Source organism: Tamandua tetradactyla, chromosome 10 (genome assembly GCF_023851605.1).
Source record: "Tamandua tetradactyla isolate mTamTet1 chromosome 10, mTamTet1.pri, whole genome shotgun sequence".
Taxonomy (NCBI): domain Eukaryota; kingdom Metazoa; phylum Chordata; class Mammalia; order Pilosa; family Myrmecophagidae; genus Tamandua; species Tamandua tetradactyla.
Genome location: NC_135336.1, coordinates 24,610,416 through 24,632,503, shown reverse-complemented (window position 1 = coordinate 24,632,503; position 22,088 = coordinate 24,610,416). Strand labels below are relative to the sequence as shown.

At 33.9% G+C, this 22,088-nt stretch overlaps 1 protein-coding gene and 1 pseudogene across 3 annotated transcripts in view; both read left to right on the top strand.

The window, feature by feature from the left end:
• STXBP5L (syntaxin binding protein 5L) overlaps positions 1–22,088 on the top strand; it is a 437,423-nt gene that overhangs the window by 287,472 nt on the left and 127,863 nt on the right. For 2 of the 3 annotated variants that reach the window (XM_077118202.1, XM_077118204.1), the window contains exons 19-20: positions 6,180–6,331; positions 8,124–8,195. In XM_077118202.1, coding sequence (XP_076974317.1) covers positions 6,180–6,331; positions 8,124–8,195 — 224 coding nt within the window. The remainder of the gene's footprint in view (positions 1–6,179; positions 6,332–8,123; positions 8,196–22,088) is intronic. The other variant, XM_077118203.1, reaches the window with a different exon arrangement.
• LOC143648825 (eukaryotic peptide chain release factor subunit 1 pseudogene) lies at positions 11,724–16,200 on the top strand (annotated as a pseudogene).

The window sequence follows — 22,088 nt, the reverse complement described above, 5'->3', positions numbered from 1 at the left end:
TGGAGGACACAGACGCATAGAACTTTCATAGTTAGGCCTAGTAGATAGGTCTGTTTTTTAGTTACTGAAATAATTCTTGCTAAGACTGTGAATTTTAGACTCGGACTTTTGGGGATTAAAATCCCCAGCTGCATTTTTCTTGCTGTTGAATATTGGACAAGACACTTGAATTTTTTGTTCTTCAGTTTCTTTTTATGTAAAATTATGATAAAGTGTTATTGAGAGGAATAAATATAAAATATTGCATCTTTCAGGATACCAGTGGGAAACTCATGGCATATACAAAATAAGATAATTTAAGGAGCTTTTAACAAATGGATTATTTGTCAAGGTTTGGGCAAGGTTTTGGGAAACAGCAAGAGTAATTTAGCATTATTTAGGGCTAGAAAGAATATTGTTGCATTATCACCTGTAAAAGAATAACTCAAAGACATATGGTTAATTATTTTCATATTATTTACTTGTATACAAGTAAACCAGTAATGGATGGATTTCATCTTATAAGGCAGAAACATGATTTATTTATAAGAAAATGAAAGAGCAGAGAAAAAAAACACAGACTATTTTTAAACAGTTAACTTTGTGTTTTCCTTTCATTGTATAAGATGCTAATAAGTCTAGCCAAGAGACCTGTCAGGGTCTCTATAAGCTAAACCAATTGAAGTTATTGCTGACTTCTCCAGAAGACCTTAGCTGTTTAATTTGTGACATATATATAAGAGATATATTCTGATTATGTTTGTCAGTGCCATTTGGTAGTGCTTCCATCTGAGTTATGCCAGGCCTGCACCATTTCCCTTCATAGAATTTCTCAATTCCACCCTTTGATCAAACTCGGCCTCCAAGCTGAGAGATGCAGACTCTTTATGAATCAGATCATTAGCAGAATAGTGCCTCAGGACAGCAAGTTTGTAAAAGCATTTAAGGACTTGGATACTGGACATCATAGGAGAACAAAGGCCATAGTAAAATCACAGTTATTATATGAAATATTGGGAACCATTTCATGCCAATATCCTAATTGGCCTAGGTCTAACCAGAAGAATAAGTCCCAAGGATCAGTGTGGACAATTTAATTAACCAAGTAGCCTTATTTTTCCATTGATTATTGATTGTTCTAACTCACTTGAAGAATTTACCAAGATTTAACTGTCAGAAACTGAGAAATTGGATAAACCTTAGAGATACCATGTTACTTGGATGTTCAAATTTTCTCAAATTTGATCATTTGGAATCTCTTCAAGGTGGTTACTATATTCTCTTGATATGTCCTTGTCTTTTTTTCAGCACTTCATTTTCCAGGAAAACAAGATATTCTGTGCTTACCTTGTAGATCCCTTGCCTTGTCCTGGAATCAACTTTCCTGCTGGAGCTGCTTCCTTTTGTTGGAGAATGTTATTTAGAAACCAATTTTTAGGTCTTCTCAGTTAAGAAAGCTATACAGCTGAGGAAAATTTTATATATAAATAACATATATATGCATTTATAGTTGTATGTGCATGAGTCAGTGTTTAGTCCTTTTATTATATACATCAAATTAGATGCACATTTAGGTTATTTCTATTTGAGAAAGCACCTAAGAATGTCAGTACAAGTGTTCGGGTACATTATTTTCACTTTCATTCATAAATATCTAAGACTGAGATTGCAGGGTCATAGAATATGTGTGTGTGTTTAATTTTTATGAGAAACTTCCAAATTTTTTTTCAAAAATGATTGTGTGGTTTACATTGCAACTAGTAGTATGTGAACATTCAGTTGTTTCACAATATATTTTGTGTTAAGTCTTCTAAATTTTAGCCATACCAAGGAGTCTAAAATAGTATCTTATTGTGGTTTTAGTTTGCATATTCATAATAGCTAATGATGTTGAACACTCTTTCATGTCTATTAACCACTTGTGTATCTTCCTTTGTGTGTTCAAACCTTTTACACATTATTTGTGTTTTAATTATTTAATGTAGGAGTTTTTTAAACTAAATATTAGATTCAGGTCCTTTGTCAGATATATATATATTGCAATTATTTTCCCAAAATGAGGTGGTTGTTTTTTTTTTGTTTTTTGTTTTTTTGATTGGGCAGGCACCAGTAATTGAACCCAGGTCTCCAGGCATGGCAGGTGAGAACTTGGTCACTGAGCCACTGTTACCCGCCCCCTATTCCATTTTTAATGCTGCCTTTTTTGTAAGCAGATTTTAGTTTTAGAGTAGCTTAACCTATCTCCCTTTTCTTTTCTATTTATTGCTTTTTGGTTCCTGTCTAATAAATCTACCTATCCCAGTTTTTTTCCTCGAAATTTTATAGCTATAAAATTTATATTAATCCATGACCAATCTCAAATTAATTTTTGAGTATGATGTGTAAGAGCTGGGTACCTTTTTGTTCCTTATATACTTAGTTGTTCAAGTACCATTTGATTAAAAGATCCTCTGTTCCCCATTGAATTCCCTTGGCACATTTGTCAAAAATCAAATGTCGGTCTATTTCTGGATTCTGTTCTGTTCCACTGGATATGTGTTTGTTTTATGTCATTACCGAACTATCTTGATTGCTGTAGCTTTCATGAATGCTATTAAGTTCTTCAAATTTGGTTCTACTTTTTCAAAACTGTCTTGACTGTTCTAATTAGTTTTAATTTCCATGTACATTTTTAAATTAGTTTGTCAGTTTCATCCTAAAGAAAAACTGCCTGGGATTATGACTGGGACTGCATTGACTCCAATGAAAAATTTAGGGAGAATTGGCATAGTAACAATATGGAGTCTACCGACCCATGAGCATGGTACAAGGAGTCTATCGACCCATGAGCATGGTACAAGTACTCCATTTAATTATGCATCTTTAATTTCTCTCATAAATGCTTTGTAGTGTTCTGGTCTTGCATATATTTTGTTAAAATTTTCCCTAAGTACAATATTCTTGTTATTCATAGTAGTTATATGTAAAGTCACTGCAAACACTGAATAGCAATACTGAACTTTTGCCCTTAGGCAAAATACATGGTAGGTTCCTGCAAACCTCTAGTTGCAACATTTTCTGAGCAGGTCAATATATAACCTTTATTTTATATGCCTTTCTGTTTAAAGACACTAGATCTTTGTTTTCTCCTTAAATTTACCTTCGTTGATCCCCAATGAAGCTCTTTGTTCACAGCCTTTTGAAGATGCCCCCCACTTAACTCCATCAAGAAATAGTATCATTGCCTTCAGAACATTTTAGAGTAGGACTTGAGTCTCTGAACACAAATGTAAAGAAATTTAATCATAAATTATATTGGGAGGGGCAGAAAATTGGAGTTCGTTAATTAAGATGTTGATTCGTTAACACTGCATAGCTAACACTGTATCTCAGCTGGGCCCATGCACTCAGGCAGCTCACATTTTTCACTGCTCTGTGCATGTCTGTGAGTGACTATGAAAGCATCGTGAATACTGATTTGGGAATTACAAATAAATTTAGTGAGTAGGTGAATTCACAATTATGGAATCCACAGATAATAAACATCTATTTTATAAATGTTGATGCTATTATAAATATTACTTTTAAGATTCATTTTTAATTGTTCATTGCTAATATTTAGAAATACAAGTGTTTTGGATATATTTAACTTATACATTGTGACCTTGTTAATTTACTTACTGGCCTTAGTAGCTGCATTATAGATTCCTTAAGGTTTTCTACATAGGCAACCATGTTTCTATGGGTAGCAATTAGTTTCTACTTTTGACTCTCTGGTGTTTATGTCCTTTTATATTTTCTTTGCCTTATTGTAATGGCTAGGACCTCCAGTACAATCTGAATAGATGTGGTAAGAATGGACATTCTTGCTTTATTCCAAATCTTAGGGGTAACCTGTTCAATATTGCTAGCTGGAGATCTGTCACAAATCCCTTTTAATTCTAGTTTGCTGAAAATGTTTTATTATGAGTGGCTTTTGAATTCAATTGGAATCTTTTACTGTATCTATTAAGATTTTTATAGTTTTATTTTTTCTTATGTTACTCTGATAGTTACATTGATTAATTTTCTAATGATAAGCCATTACTGTGTTCTTGGGATAAATCCCACTTAGTCATGGCATACTGCCCTTTTATATTTTACTTTATTTGATATGACAATATTTTGTTCCCACTACTAAGTGACGCCCTTCTGAGGATTCTTTCTATTGACCCATGTGTTAGATTTCTGCAGTTTAGTGGGAACATGAAATATTCTCAGCCCTATGAGACCTCTGATAATTGTATTATTTATTCTTTTTTGATGGTATTCTTTTTTGATGGCTTTTCCCAGGACTTGGGTAGATTTTTCATATAGATATGCAGAGCAGAACTCAGCTGGTCTCAAGAGGACCATTCTGCAAATCTCTGACATGCTCTTTCTAAGCACCTTTCTTCTCTAGTTCGCCTCTTAAATTCTAGCTGCTTTTGCAGCCTCAGACTTATGTCTTGTGTTCTAGTCAAGCAGACAACTGATCTCTCTTTGGGTTTCACTTTCCTATGCTCTGGTCTGGGAAATTTTGCCGTCAATAAGCTAGTACATTTGTATCGTTTACTTCATTTGTTATCCTTTTCTCAGGGATCCCATCCTGTGATACCTTTTAAACGATGTCTGAAAACTGTTGTTTAGCGTATTTTATTCAGTTTCCTAGTTGTTTAGATAAGAGATCAAATTCAGTCTCCTTTTTGACTTTACAACAACTACTGCCTGACCTCCCCAATCCTAAGGCTTAACTTTCTAGTATTCTTATTAATTCAAAGATAGAAATAATTATTTTGGGTTGCTGTGATACTTCTGTTTGTATGTTTTTCCTCTCAAAGTTGCATTTAGGAACTCCATCACACCTATAAACATACGTTAATAGCTAAAATTAAAATAAAAATTTTGAAGATATCAACTTGCTACAATGTATATGATGTGTATAATAATGCATTTACTTAATTTTAAGAGCAGTTCTTCCTTTGAAAATAATTGCAGAAAATTTTCAAGTACTTTAATAGCAATTTTATGACTTAAGGCTTATAAAAACCTTACAAACTAGATAAATCTGTAGTATAATTCTCAAATTATAGGTAAAGAAACTAAGGTCCAGAAAGCTTCATTGATTTTTCTCAAATTCATATAACCTTTACATTATAGAAGGGAATAGATCCTAGGTCTTCTGGATTTTATAACAGTTATTTTTCTAAATCCCAACATCTCTCTTACTGGAAATTATAGAACTCTGTGTGAAATGGAAAAACATCTAGTCTGGTAGGATTTTTGTTTTTAACTTGTGAAGAAGTGTGGTAGAGTAGAAAGAACTGATGAGTAAGCAGATGATATGCAAACCTGATTAAATGTAAGTTATAAAACAACATGAAATTCATATGAAATGAATGAAACAAAATTTATACAACTTGTGCACATTTGGCTTAGGGATCAAAAAACCCAGACTTACAATTATTGAGCTAGAGGTCATGTAAATAGAAAAAAATAGAGTTAATGTATTCTAATGGAGAAGGGTACCAAAATGCCTACCTAGGAGAGCTCTCTGTTTTAATTTCTCAAGAAATTAAATCAAGAACTCAATCAAAAGGTCTTTGTCTTTTAGTAATTGGGACAAAGTAAAAAAGCAAACAAATGAGATTTTCTTTTTTGTGTGAATAAAAATTGTGTCTCTGTTTATATCTACTACTATGTCAAAACCTTAGATATATGAAATTAACTTTTATCCAAAAATTTTGTGTGTACCCTTTGCTTGAAAATGATTTAGAATTAATATGAAGCCTAGTCATTGTAGTTTTATATGTAAGCATATCTGATTACATATACAAGCATCTCTAGCTATTAAAGTGTGACACTTTTTGACCTCTCTTCCTTTCACATGCAAAAAAGATTTGTGATCCATCTGTGAAAAATCAGACCAAGTTAAAGAGCAGAATGGGTAATTACTACTGAAATGATAGAGTTGCTGATAATGTAAATTGCAGGTCATCCCCATTTTTTGCTCTAAGTGATCATGACTATTATACAAGGTTGAGCTATTCTATGTAAAGGCAAGGTATCATTCCTAACTCAACTACTATCCAACCTCCCCAACCCTAAGAAATTACTTTCTGATATTTTTATTTTTAATTGAAAGATTAAAAATAATCATGTTTGTTGTGATACAGTCTAGTTGCATATTTTTTCTCTCTCAGAGTTGCATTTGGGAACTGCAATGGGTTGGCTGTAGTGGATTTTATACAGAAGACAGTACTGTTAAGCATGGGGACCATTGACCTATACAGATCAAGTGACCTATACCAACGACAACCACGGTCTCCTCGAAAAAACAAGCAGTTCATTGCAGGTAGGAGATAAAATGGTTATGAGCTTGGTTACTTTATCTGTTGTCTTATCTTTACATTTCTTGTCGTTCTTTTCTGTGGTGCTATGAAAATATATAGCAATATACAAGTCACCATAATTTACACCACCAAGTAAAATTAACTGAGCAGAAGCATAGTGAGAATTTTTGAAGGGCAAAAGGGCTGCTCAAACTTCAATCTGTTGTTGAAGTTAGGAAGTATCTCAAGTTTTCCTAGGTTGAATTCCTAAAAAATAACAGAAAAGAAGAAGCTATTAAATGTAAAAATGCTGTGAAGAAAAAAAAAACGCAAAAAAGTCTTTACACTTAATTAGGATATAAGCACAAAGACTTTCTAAATAATGCCTAACTTTGTTATGCCAACTTATCCTAAAGTTTAGCTGAATTTTTAGCATATATACCACTATTTGGCTTTGTAAATACTACCAAAATTTTGTGTATTTTCTGTCGACAGACATATTGTAATTGGTAAAAACTAGTTGAACTGAAAGGTTTGCAAATGAAAATACCTTTGACATATTATATGCTATTTTAGACAGTTCTTCTAAATGTTGTGGTTAGCCTTATTAAAATAATCAATTAAATACAGGAACTTTTACTAAATATACCTGTGTAAAAATGTTTTTAAATAAAGAGTATATGATGATAGGTGTTATTTTCCAATAATAAGTGTGCCGAATTTAACATCTGAATGTGATAAAGTTCCTTCTTGAAATGAACTGATGAAAAATTATTTGATGTACTTAAATTCTACTTTGTTAACCTTCCTCAATCCTCTCCAAATTGCCAGTGTAGACCCTTTTCAGTGTCATGAAATTTCTCCTCTAAACATGGAATTTCTGTTTCTTATTAGGAAATCTCAAATATCCTAATGCCATACTTTTAGCAAGATTTTACAAGTTCTGAAAATGTTAAACTGTGCATGTTTGGCCTATACTGCTACTGGGTTTTGAAAGGAAGGCAGAATAAGAGAATTTTTACATGCTATTTACCCCAAGATTCCCTCGTGATTAGGAAAGAGAAGCTTGGTTTTTGAAAGTTAATTGAGGTTAGGGTAGCAAATGTTAGGGGGTAGCAGGTGGTATTTGCATGTCAAAAGCATCAAATCAATCAGAAAAGCTGTGGATCATATGACAGCATCTGAATTACTTGATGGATATATATACAGTAGGATGAAAAAGAGCATATTCTGACAAAGGTAACAAAACTACATGATTTAATTTAAACTTTTTGAGCCTCAATAATTATGAATATACCCTAAAATTTTAATGATTTTAAAATCAAGAAAACCTGTAATGTAGTTGTAAACTTCTCAGTTTGTATTTAGTGCACAGGATGACTACAGTGTGTACTCCTTTTGCCTTATAAAAATAAAATTCTAAAAGCTAAAATCCCTAAGCCTTCTTTTTAATTGCTAAAGAATTAAGGACAACCATTTTGGTATCAGTGAGACAATTTATACATATTATTAATAAACCAAGTAAGTGTACTTGGTAAAAAAAAACCATATACTGAAAATATACTATGTAATTTTATAAGAGATTTGATTAAATAAAATTACTATAGCATTCTCATCATTCATCTCTCACCTCTTATTTTCTAATTGATTTATTTTCTTAATATCTCCTTTCTAATCTGATTACCAAAACTTGCTGCAATTTCTTCATCTTGGCTGTTCTAGATTCTGGTATGATATCACTTCCTTTCACTTTAGATTATTTTTCTCTCTTTCCTCTGCCTGCTGCTGATGCTGGTGTTCTGGCATGTTCCAAAGACAACATTTGCATGCGTGGCCTGTCTAACTTTTATCCTGATTTAACGAAACGGATCCGTACTTCCTATCAGAGTAAGTTTATAAGGGTTAGGCAAATAGCTTTGTAAAATCATAATGCTTGCGTTAAGTCCATACATCTGTATTTAGTAATGTGTTTTTTAAAACACATTCAGCATGCATGCAAATTTTTGTTTTGTTATGGATCTGCAACCTGATAATATTAATAAAAATATTATGCAAATATTTCAAATCATTATCATAAACCCTTTTATGCATATCCATTGTTTTCATGTTGATTTTAACCATGCACACACATTCTGTTAGTCTAAGAGTAACTGTCTTTTGTTTTGAGAAGGAAGATCCATGACATCCTTGTAAACAATAAACAATATACCAGTATCTATAGTTACTAAAAGCTTTCTTATTTGGGGAACATTGTGCCTTTGGCCATTTTAAAAAATTATTCTAACCAAGACCACAATATTTGCTTCTTCTAAATAATTAGGTTTCTTGGAGTTAATTTACTACTTTTAATTTCTGATGTTCTTTATTAAAGTAGAATGCACAACAGATAGTTACAAAGGGATTTTAGGTACCAAACACTGTGGAAGGTAAAGTAAGGCACAAATAAAAGAGTGAGTAATATTATTAATTGACTGTAGTAGCAACTGCAAATCTGAAAGTAAATGAAGTCTAAAAACTGGTGCAAATAATTATATTGTGAACCATTGATTGTACACTTTGGATGATTACATGGTATGTGAATATATAATATATAGCAATCAAAAAACTGGTGCAGAAAATGGTGAGGAGTGGGAATGGATGTGTGGATGGTACTAATGATATTATGGGTGAATATTTATTTTTTTATATCCTTTATTCTTAGCACAAGCCATGAGCTTAGTAAATAATTGACGATAGTAGGGTAGAACATGGCAGCAGACTGTTTTTCTCTCACATAAATAGCCAGGAGACTGTTCACATTTGACAGATGAGAGCAAAACTAACTAGGTTCGCTAGAATTTTGCATGTATAATCAAAGTTCCTTCTAAACAAAGACCTAAAGTGTCACCACAAGACATTAAGTAAAATCAAGTACTTAAAAGGACTTAGAGAGGTCCTCTGTTTCTCTATCATGGCTCCAAGAGGGCTCAGACAAGCCCTGGGATTTGAAATTAGATTTCCTGAAGTCTCCTCTTGATTATCAACATCATATATTATATATAGGAACTGGTTCCTTAATGACTCAAAGGTATATCCTGAAGCTTGCTTTTTAAAATATATTTATGCAAATTTTGGCTTGTAGTTTAACTCTTGGATAATATAACCTACAGTCATATTTCTGCAGTCTCATTATAATAGAGACTGCACAACCCTTTCATAAATTGTTTTCTAGCCCTCAGAAAGCATATCTACATTTTCCTACGTGAGGCAACTGAACCCACTTCCACTGAGTACGTAATCTATTCTGGGTTTGTGCTAGACAGTTCAACTCCATGTTATATTATTGTCATTATAATCTTTAGAGGAAGATTCACATGTACCAGTAAATTCCTCTAATATCAGAAAACTGAAGTTGAAAGTGATTAGATTAGTCTCTCAAAGTCACATAGAAAAAGTGGGAATCAAACCTAGACTTATCTGACTCTAAAGTGACTACATAAACTTTCCATTGTATGATCTGTATTTCTAAGTGTCTCTTAAAAGTTTGGATGTATTTGAAACCAATTCCATTATTCCATAACTAGGAAGTGCTTAATTTTGTCAATTTTTACCCACTATCAATGGAATAATATATTCAAAAGTGAAACCATTCAAAATCATTTTTCACATAATTAAAATGAGTGGATTAGACAAGGTGCTCTCTAAAGGGCCCTTGTTTATATATGTAATATAAAACAAAAAATATCTGTTTTATATTAAAGTATATCATTTGCTTTTGATCACATTCTATTTTGAATCTTACACTTTTCATTTTTGGAGAAACATCTCAATTTCAGTCTGGGCTCCTTTACTTGTTAGACCCTAGGGAGTACCTTCTCTAAATCTTTAAATTTTCATCTGTAAATCTTTCATATCATAGAATAATAAAACTTTATAACCAAAAGGAAACTTCCTCAGTTCCCCTTATTTTGCAGATTATGATTTTTGGAAGCTGGGAAATGCTTTGGAAAGAGCAGCAGACATATGGCCAAAAATTTAGATCAAGTTCTGTCTTTTCCAATTATTAGCTTGTAATCTTAATCAAGTTGTTTAACTGCTCTGAGTTTCAGCTTACTCATATATAAAATAAAAATCATAATCTCTCAACCTTTCTTAGAAAGTTGTGGGACTTTCTGGGTTAATGTTTGCAAAACCACTTCTATAAATATTAGACATTATTACTATAATAAAAGATAAAACCAAGCCACAGAGATGTTAAAGAACTTTCCCAGTATCGCGACCAATCTGTGGAAAACTTAAGGCTAAATCTCAGACCGCATTGCCTAGCGCTCCATCTACTATTTTTTTTTTTTTTTTTTTGCATGGGCAGGCACTGGGAATCAAACCCAGGTTTCCAGCATCCATCGACTTCTGATAATAACATAAATTTTGTGAAGAACTGAAAGTATGCCATTTGAACCAATGGAGATCTGAAAAGTAGGCTTAAGGTAGAGCATTGTCAGAAAATTTTCTTTGTGCATCAGTTTCTAGCTACACAGTGAGTGATCTTTTTATGATGTCTTAGGCCTTCTCATATTTGATATTTTCACTCTTTCATTTCATAGTTTTTCAGGTTTCAGGGAATTATAGCAGACCCTTGAAACAGAAATCAGGAAAATAAGAAATTTAAAGAGAGGGAAAGGGAAGAATATGAGAATTATCATAGAGAGGCAAATAAATAAATATAAAATAAAATGACTGGGCAAAACCAAGAATGGAGGAGAAGTAAGACACAGAAAGGGTAAGACAAACCACTGAATTGGACACATGGAAGTAATTAAAAGAGGAAATTTTGTGTTGTATATCTGTCACTACAGTAAAAAAAAAAAAAAAGGAAATGAAGGAAAGCCTCAAAAAAAAAAAAAGAAAAATTATGGTAAACAATAAAATGGAAGAAATTCATTCATTCAAATATTTATTGAGTGTTTTCTGTGTCAAATATTTTTCTAAAACTAGGTCTAACAGATAGTATATAAAGAAACCCATATATGTACTATTAGAGTTGAAAAAAGGTAATAAGACCACAATAGAGAAAAATGAGATGAGGAGGAAAAGATGGACCTGTTTTTTAAAATGTTATCAGGGTATGGCCAGTCTAAGGAAGAAGCATTTAAGTGAAATTTTACAAGATAGGAAAACTGGTCAAAACTTTGAAAAGAGTAATAAGGACAAGATGTGAGCTCCCACCTGAGACAACCAAAAGAGAAAGAAAAAATAAATGAAGCAATGGTTTTTAAGACAATGAACTTCAGACAATATAAAACAGTGATCCCTGACAGATAGAAAACAAAATAGGTAAGTCCTATAATTGTACCCACTTACTGCCCTGAGGAATTTCTACAGCAGCAAAGAGAGAAGAGTCCAGGAAGAAACTAGCAGAGTACCTTTTATGAGGCGATGGAGCTGAAAGACCAGGGAAACAACAACATGAGTTCTCAAGACAGGGTGCAGAAGAGGAGAGAGCTGCATAAAGAGAGAATCCCAGAGTACTACAGAGGTTCTTCCTCAAGCAGAGTACTTATCAGCACATACATAATGACAAAACTAGCCAGGAAAGGTAAAGAACCAACTTGAAGGATTAAAGAGAAAAGTGCCCAACACTCAGAAGGTATTGTACCTGTTCTTATCAGCGAGAATGAAATTCACTTTCACTTCTGTTCAGCATTGTACTGGAGATTCTAGCCAGTACAGTCAGGCAAGAGAAAGACATACAAGATGTTTAGATTGGAAAGGAAGGTGTGAAATAATCTCTATTCATAGACAACATGATTGTCTGTGAAGAATATTTAATGGACTCTACCAAAAAAAGCTGCTAGAACTAATTAGTGAGTTTAATAAAGTGTAGGATATAAGATCAACATACAAAAATCAGTTTTATTTCTATATATCCACCACAAACAATGTAAAATTGAAATTAAAAATACAATTTACAATAACATAAAAAATATGAAATAGTAATAAGCAAGGCAAAAGATGTGAATGACTTGCACATTGAAAACCAGAATGTATTGCTGAGAGGAAATTAAAGACTATCTTTAAAAAAATGGAGAATTATACCATATTCATAGGTAGCAGACTTGATATAATGAAAACGTGAATTTCTTCCAAACTGATCTATAGTATTAGTGTAATCCCAATAAAAATCTCAGCAGACTTTTTTATAGAAATGTACAAACTGATTCTAAAGTCCATATAGAAATGAAAAGGATTTAACATAGCCAAATCAGCTTTGAAAAAGAAGAATAACATTGGAAGACTAACACAATGTGACTTCAAGACTGATTATTAAACTGCAATTATTAAGGCAGTTTGATATTAGTCCAAAGATAGATAGACAGTGGAACTAAATAGAGCCTCCAGAAATAGATCCACATTTATATACACAATTGATTTTTGATGAACATGCAAAGGCAAGTCAGTAGAAAAAGAATAGTCTTCTGCAAATGGTTCTTAAACCATTGGATATACTTCTAGGACAAAAATAAGCTTTAATCAATAATTTGCATCAATAAAAAAATTAACGCACAATGGATTGTGAGCATAAATTTAAAACCTAAAACTATAAATCTAGAAGAAAACAAAGGAAAAAACCTTTGGGATCTTGGGTTAGAAAAAGATTTCTTAGAGAAGACAATAATAATAATAATAATAATACTCTATAAATGAACAAATGAATAAATTGAACTTCATCAAAGATAAAAACTTGCTCTTCAAAAGACTCTTATGATAAGTAAAAAATGTGGATAAAAAATAAACAAATAATAGGGGGAACAAAGGTTAAAATATATTGGGTAGATGGAAATACTAGTGGTCAATAAGAGGGAGGTAAGGTATAGTATGTATGAGTTTTTCTTTTTATTTCTTTTTCTGGAGTGATGTAAATGTTCTAAAAAATGATCATGGTGATGAATATAGAAGTATGTGATGATATTGTCAGCCATTGATTGTACACCATATATGGAATGCTTGTATGTTAAGAATGTTTGTGCTTGTGTGTTGTTCTGTCAATAAAATGTTAGGAAAAAAATGCTGTTATGACACTGAAAATTTAAGCCACAAACTAGGAGAAAATACTTGCCCCACGTACATTTGATACATACTTGTATCTATGTTACATAAAAATTCTGAAAATTCTGTAATAAAAAAGCAACGACCAAATTAAAAATGGGCAAAAGATTTGAATAAACAGTGCAAAAAGAAAAGATAAACACATGATATATCAGCATATTAAAAGGTACTCAATATCTTAGTCATTACATTAATAACATTAGTCATTATGAAATTGCAAATTAAAATAAGATATCACCACACCCTTATTCAAATGATTAGAATTGAAAAGACTCATCATACCACTTGTTGGCAAGGATGTGAAGGAACAGAAACTCTTCCACACTACTGATAATATACCTTGGTATTACTATTTGGCAGAGTTTTAAAGAGTTAAACACATACTTACTGTATGATCCAACCATTTCACTCCATTATTTATCCTAGACAAATGAAAGTATATATCCATTCAAAGACATTCAGAACATACCATTCTACATATGCAATCAGTAATTCTTAACATCATCACATAGATGCATGATCATCGTTTCTTAGTACATTTGCATCGGTTTAGAAGAACTAGCAACACAACAGAAAAAGATATAGAATGGTAATATAGAGAAAAAAAATAAAAGTAATAATAATAGTAAAAAAAAAAAAAAAAGACATTCAGAACAGCTTTATTTGTAATAGTCAAAAACTATAATCAACCCAGACTTCTCTCAGCAGGTAAATGGATAAACATATTCTGGTATAGCCATACAATGGTATACTACTAGGCAATAAAAAATGAAGCACCATTCATATAACCATAACATGGTATAATTTCCAAATAATTAAGCTGAGTAAAAAGAAACAGGACAAAAAAGGATACATATTGTATGATTCCATTCCATTTGCTGCTAATATATAGTGACAAAGATCAGTGGTTGCCTAAGAAAGAAAAAGGTATGTACAGGGAAGGGCAGGAGGAAGGTTTACAAGAAGGACACAAGGAAACTCTTGAATGGGATGTATATATTTCTAATCTTGATTGTAGAGATGGTTTCATAGGTATGTCAAAATATATCAAACATTTAACTTTATAAATATGTACAGTTCTTTTTATGTCATTAAAACTCAGTAAAGTTAAAAAAAATTAGCAACATGAGCAAGGAACAGTATATTACAGGCAGAATGAATGACTTTTAAGAAGGTTCTCAGATGCTAAAGGGCTTAAATGTCTTCTGGAATTAGGAAGAAGGTCAAGAAGACTGTAATATAGTGTGAAAGGAGGATAGTCAGTTGAGATTTAATTGTAGAGATGAGTAGGTACAAGATCATAAAAACTTCTAGAGCAAACTACCTACAAATGGTCTGGTTAATTACTGTGAAACAATTATAATGGAAGAAGGAAAGGAAAATAAAGTCATTATTGACTTTGACCATTTCAAACCAATTAATACATCACTGAATTTGTATGACAACTAAATACATCAGAGGCTCTTTGTGGTAGTTAGATTCAGTTGTCAACTTGGCCAAGTGAAGGCACCTAGTTTTGTTGCTGTGGACATGAACCAATGGTATGTGAACCTCATCTGTTGCTGATTACTTCTGCAATCTGCTAGGAGGCATGCCTGCTGCAATGAATGACGTTTGACTTAATTGGCTGGTGCTTAAATGAGAGAGCGCAACATAGCACAGCCAAAGCAGCTCAGCATACCTCATCTCAGCACTCACAGCTCAGCCCAGGCCTTTGGAGATACAGAAAGGAATCACCCCAGGGAAAGTTGGACAGAGGCCTGGACAGAAGACCAGCAGAGATTTCCCTGAGCCTTCCCATGTAAGAAGAAACCTCGGATGAAAGCTGCCTTTCCTCTAAAGAACTAGTGAAATAAATTGCCTTTTATTTAAAACCAATCCGTCTCTGGTGTGTTGCATTCCAGCAGCTAGCAAACTGGAACACTCTTACAGGGCTACTTTCAGATGACAGCAAGTTTGACTTCATTGTAATGGATTGTAATGGTACACTTTTTGGGACACGTCCAGAAACACAAGAGAAGTCTTGCACAAATTCACTCTGAATCCCAAAGTAACATGGTAGAGAAGGTCAGTCTGCCTTGCATTTTGCCTCTTTAAGAATGGAAAAACAACATAACAGAAAAGTTGCTGAGACTGCTGTGCAGCTGTTTATTTCTGGGTTTAAAGTGAATATGGCTAATCTTGTTTAAGTTGAATCAGCTGACTTTAAAACTGAACTTAATCTGATATGTTTGATCAGAGGTTACAAACAAAAGTGTTTAAAATAGCTGACATCTATAGCAGTGAAAATGGATTCAACCAAGTTATTGTATTATCTACTGAAATTCTCTCCTATGAGATTAATTAAAGAAAAGACATTAATAGGACAATATTTTGATGAGATCAACTAGGACATGGCCAAGTACTGTTTTGGAATTGAGGACACATGAAAGGCTTTTGAAATGGGAGCTGTGGGAATTCTAATAGTCTATGAAAATTTGGATATAATGAGATACATTCTTCATTGCCAAGGCACAGAAGAGGAGAAAATGACCTAACTCCAGAAACAGAGGAGAAACCTCATTTCACAGACAAAGAGATTGGACAGGAACATGAACTGATTGAGAGCATGCCCTTGTTGAAATGGTTTGCTTACAGCTGTAAAAAATTTGGAGCTACACTGGAAATTGTTACAGATCGGTCACAAGAAGGGTCCCAGTTTATGAAAGGATTTGGTGGAATTAGAGGTATCTTGCAATACCAAGTATATTTCCAGGGAATGAAATATCAAGGAGGAGATCATGAATTTTTTTTACTTTGGAGGTAGTTGGCATGGGTCCAGCACATGTGTACTTCATGCTCCAGGATGCATCCCAAGGAGCATACCAATGGTGGAATCCAAAAAGATCCCTGCCTTATAATTGGGACATTTCCATAACTTAATCCGTGGGCATTGGATAGTGAAAAGAAAACCAAAATTAACACTAGACCCAGTCCTACACTGTGATTTGTCATGATGTCCACATCGCAGCCTACAACTAAATTCCTAAATGCCGCTTAGGACTAATTAAAAAGAAAGAATACCAGTTTTTACTTTTACTCAATGGTGAAATTGGTTGCTGTTGTATTTTATGGGAAAAAAATGATTTTTTTAACCTTCATACATAGAAGCAAAAATACTTTAACTGCTGTAAGCCTTCAAAACTTAATACAAGTGGGATCATTTAAAAAAAAATCATATAAGCTTCTGGAGCAGTTATAAGAAAGTCAGTATTATTTTAAGCAGGAGAAAGATGTGGTTTGATTTTGTCCTTAAAATATCACCCACACTACTGTGAGAAGAAAATATTTGGGGACCTAAAAGAAAAGTCAGTATACTAGTTAAAAGGCCAGTATTGTACTTCAGGCAAGATATGAAGGTCGTCTTAACTAGGGTGATAGCAGTGCTGTTAGAAATAAGTGGATGAATTCAAGAATCATTAGCACTTACAGGATGACTGATGAATTCAATATGAAATATCAGAGAGTGGAATCAAAGATTATTCCCAGATTCCCATTGATTATGTTGTGATGTTATTTACAAAGATGAAGAAGCTTGGGTTGAGTTGGTAGGTGTGGTGGTAGGGAATAAAGAGTTCAATTTTAAACATGTTACATTTTTCTGTATCTGTTATATATCTATGTGGAGATGTGAAGTGGATATATGAACACATCAGAATATCAGATGAAATTTCTTAACACTGTAACTTCAGTCTTTCTTATATAGATGGCGTGTAATGAAGTTACATAGGGAGAGAAGAAGGAAGAGTAAGGCAGAGATAAAGCAGATCTGAAGGAGAAAGGGAAAAAGAGAGGGACAGATGGAAGAAAGGAAGGGGAAAGAGAGAGAGAGTGAAACTGAGTGTACATGCAGTGAGGAGAAGAACTATGAATTAAGACTGTGAATTTCAACATACAAATTCAGAGAAAGAGGAGTTGCCATAGAGGAGGAAAAAAACAAAAGAGGTGTCACAGAAACCAAAAAACAGGAGTATTTCAAGAAGAAACAGTCAACTACATCAAATGCTACAGAGAAAATGAGTAGGGTAATTTCAGAAACATGAGTAGTCTGTCTGGCTCTGTGAAGGTTATTAGTGACCCTTTAAAAATTAGTTCCAGAATAGTAGTGGGGTAGAAATCAGGGTTAGATTAGACTAAAGAGTGAATGTTAGATGAGGAAACAATATAAGTAGATAACTCTTTCAAGCTACTTGGTTATGAGGGGGTGCAGAAAAACGGGTTGTTATCTGAATTGAAGTAGAGTGTTAAAAGAGGAGTTCCTGTATTTTATTTTAGAAGAGCAAACTTTAAAGCTAGTGTGAACATGGAATGATCCATAAGGAAGTAAAGATTGGTGATAAAGAAGAAAGGGGATAACTTAAGGAGCAATGTCCTTAAAAACATGAGGGGAAGTAGGAATCAAAGTAGATATAGAAGATTGGTTTTTGAAGCGAGGTTTTTTATTATAATAGACAAATACATTTTTTAAAATATGAGAGCTACCAAATGGGAGCAGCAATAAATAGAGAAGTTTATGATTTGCTTGAGAGATAAAACAAGTGATTTTTATATCGCTGACTTTCCGTTCTAAATTTTAATAAGCTTCTTTTCCTTTTCTTGGGGAGAGGGAGAAAATTTTTTGTTTTTTGCAGAAACATAACCTATATACCAAAAATGCACTAAATTTCAAAGCACAGCATAACAATTAGCTGTAGAACAGATTTTAGAGTTTGTTATAGGTTGCAGTTCTACAATTTTAGGTTTTTACTATTAGCTTCTCTAAGAAACTGGAGACTAAAAGAAATAACAATATGATGATTCAGTAGTCATGCTTGTTTGCTAAATGCTACCTTCTCTGTATAACTCCACCATCTCCTTTGATCTTCCACTGTTTAGGGGTATTTTAATTATGCCCATTCTAGCTTTTTCATGTTGAAAGAGACTGTTGATAATATGGGATGGGGGATGGAAACAGTTGATGTTCTGGAGAGGCTGTCCCCTCTGCATTTTAGGACTTATCTGGTCTAGGAATCCATCTGAAGGTTATAGGGACTCTGGAAAGTTATCCTAGTGCCTGGAACCCTTATAGATTTCATATAAAGCCCATGGTTTTCTTTAGGGTTGTCAGGAATGGTCTTGGTTGGGGGTTGGCAAGCTGTGATAGATAGCAATGTCTAACTGAAACTTGCATAAGAGTAGCTCCAGAATAGCCTCTTGACTCTATTTGAACTCTTTCAGCCATTGATACCTTATTTATTACACTTCTTTTCCCCTTTTTGGTTAGGATGGCATTGTTAAACCCACAATATTGGGGCCAGGCTCATCCGTAGGAGTTTTATCCCACGCTGCCAAGGAGATTTTCACCCTGGATGTTATATCCCATGTAAGGGGGAAGGGCAATGATTTCATTGACAGCGTTGGGCTTAGAGAGAGGGAGATCACATCTCTGAGCAACAAAAGAGGTCCTCTGGATATAACTCTTAGGCTTAACTAGGCTTATGCTATGCTTCTTCCCTACATAAATAAGCTACCCAAGAACATAGGCGTCCTTTCTCTTTTTTTTTTTTTTTTTTTTTGCATGGGCAGGCACCAGGAACCAAACCTGGGTCTCCGGCATGGCAGGCGAGAACTCTGCCTGCTGAACCACCATAGCCTGCCTAGGCTTCCTTTCCTTTTGAAATCAATTTCATGGTGTGAATTTTCTTACTATAACAGGGAAAATATAAAGTTCCACTTGAGTCAAAAAAAAAAAAATGAACAGATACAAAAGAGAAGAGATAGTACTTAGCAGTATGCTCGAGTTTTCTAGAGTTTACTAATAATGGTAAACTCAATGTGAGTCAAACAAATCCAACAGACTAATATAAATAGGCAGTTGTTCAAAACCAGGGATGATTTTGTCCCTGGGGGAGATTCAAGAATGTCTGGAGAAATTTTCGGTTGTCACTGGGGAGTGGGGGAGTGTTCTCCTGACATCTAGTAGACAGCAGCCAGGGATGCTACATTCTATGCTCTCACAACAAAAAGTTATAAAATCATCTGACCAAAATGCCAGTAGTTCTGAGATTGAGAAACCCTGCTGTGGGACAATATTAATGTAGCTATGACGTTTAGAATAAGGGAGTCCTGTCTTACTCTAATTTGACCTAAACAAATTTGTAATGTTGAAGCACCACATTTCAAAGGGAAGATAATAAAAATGGAAAGAGGTTAGAGGAGAAATATATATGGAAATACTAATTTTGTAAGAAAATTTATGACTGACTGGTATATATGAAGACATTTGTGTATTAGTCTCCTACGGAGTACTGATATTTAACAACATTTTTTAATATTAGTAAATTTCTACTTAAAATACTATCTCAATTATATTTGCAGTATAAATAAAAGATTAGAGGTGTTTACTAGAAATTTTTTATCAAAGTTTGCATAATTCACTGTAATAAAGGAGGTCATACCTTCTGATATTCACTTGTTTCTTTAACGTAAAATTCTACATCTGTTATCAACTGGAATATGTTGTCTGATGAGTCACTGTACAGCCCTTCCAAGTTTAATAGTCAATTTCCTTAACTTCATTCATATATCAGACATAGCTTTTCCCACATAATCCTGGAGAAGTCTCATCATATTGTGCTTAGTGTCTTATCAGGAAAAGCAAAATTATTTGGCATGTACCCTGTTGGGAATTGAATCATATCCTCCACAAAATCCTGTTAAATTTCCAACCCCAGGTCCTGTAGATGTGAACTCATATGTAAATAAAACTTTGAAGATGTTATTAGTTAAGATATACCCAAACTGACTGAGGGTAGCCATTAATTCAGTACAGCTGAAGTCCTTAAATGCACAGGAAACCGGGCAGAAAAGAGAAGCCAAAGGGAGCAGCCAGAGAAAGGATAAGACACCACCATGTGCATTGCCATGGGACAGAAAAACCAAGGAACCCCAAAGATTTCTGACCAGCCAGAAGATACCAACCCTGACCCTAGAAGGAAACAAAAGGAAGCCTTCTAGCGTCTGAAACCAGGAACCAATAAATTCCTGTGTTAAGCCAGCCTATTGAATGGTATTTATTTTAGCAGCTAGGAAATTAAAACATGCCCTCAGCACTTTAAGAGAACACTTACTAAATCATGCTGGATTAACCAATTCAGCTGGCTTCCATTCTTCTAGTCCATCATGTCTTTATTCCAGCTTTTATAGTATCTCCAAAATATCAAAAATAAATGAAACTCAGGCTTTAAACTTCCAGATAGAATTTTGAAAGATATTGTTTTGGTTTGCTAGCTGCCAAAATGCAATATACCAAAAATGAAATGGCTTTTAAAAGAGGGAATTTAATAAATTGCTAGTTTGCAGTTCTAAGACTGAGGAAATGTCCAAATTAAGGCACCAACAAGAGATTACCTTCACTCAAGAAAGGCTGATGAAATTCAGGGTTTCTCTCCCAGCTGGAAGGGCAAGTGGCAAAGTCCTCAGCTTTCTCTCCTGACTTCTCATTTCATGAAGGAGGGCATTTTCCTTCAATCTCTGCAAGTCTCTGCTTCCATGGTTCTGGGCTCCATAATTCAGCTGTGTTCTGCTGTGGCTTTCTCATGGCTCTGTGTTCTCTGCTCTCTCAGAATCCATGGCTTTCTTGCTGTTCTCCAGCTTTTTCTAAAGTACTTCTTCTTTTAAAGGATTCCAGTAAAACCTATCAAGACCCACCTGGAATGGGTGGAGACACGCCTCTACCTAATCCAGTTTGACTCCCACTCTTGACCAAGTCACACCTCCATGGAGATAACCTAATCAAATTTGCAGCATACGGTGCTAAATACAGTTTAAGAGAAATGGCTACTCCAATAAGATTGGATTAGGATTAAGACATGACTTTTCTAGGGTACACGAGTCCTTTCAAACCAGCACAGATATGAAGAACTTTGTTCCCATAGCATTAACTTAGTTCCCATAGTAATAAAATCCTGTGGTAATGATAATGATAAAATCATTCTTTTTACGGGGCTATTGAAAAGTAGTGGATGCAAATAAACCTCAATGAACTGAATTCCAGAGGGAGAGGAGCCGTTCATAGGTGAGCAGAAAGCTATACTTGTTTCCATAACAGCAGTAAGTGACTGACCTGAGTGCAGGGAAAGAGTACTCCTGCCAAATGTAGAAGACTCCAAAGAAGAGGAGAAATCTATGAAGTTTAATGACAATATGGACTGGCCTGTTGGATTGGAATTTGAAAAATCCCTAAAGGCAAGAACAAATATTAAAAATTCTCAACTTAGAAGTTTTCTGTCAACTAAACTCCACCACTACCAGATTTTTGCTGAAAAAATGGACAGTGCACATGGGAATGGAAAGCAGAAAGACTCTATGCAGCCTCAAAGTACTTGAATTTTAGGATTATTTTAGTTTAATCAAAAATGAATTAAAACTCTCTGAAGCTGCATCCCAAACCTCCCCCAGCATAAATACTGAGAAGATCAGAAATCAGCTACTTAGCAAAAAAGGATGTGGAAGTTTGAGTGATGAAGGAAAAAGAGAGGTTTTCTTGGTCACACTTGGAACCAGAGAACTCAGTCTAATTGAAACTGCAAACCAACCCCAACTCAGTTTCAATACATTGTATAATCTGAATGTTCAACATTGTCTTTGAGTATATATATGTAAATACTTCAGTCT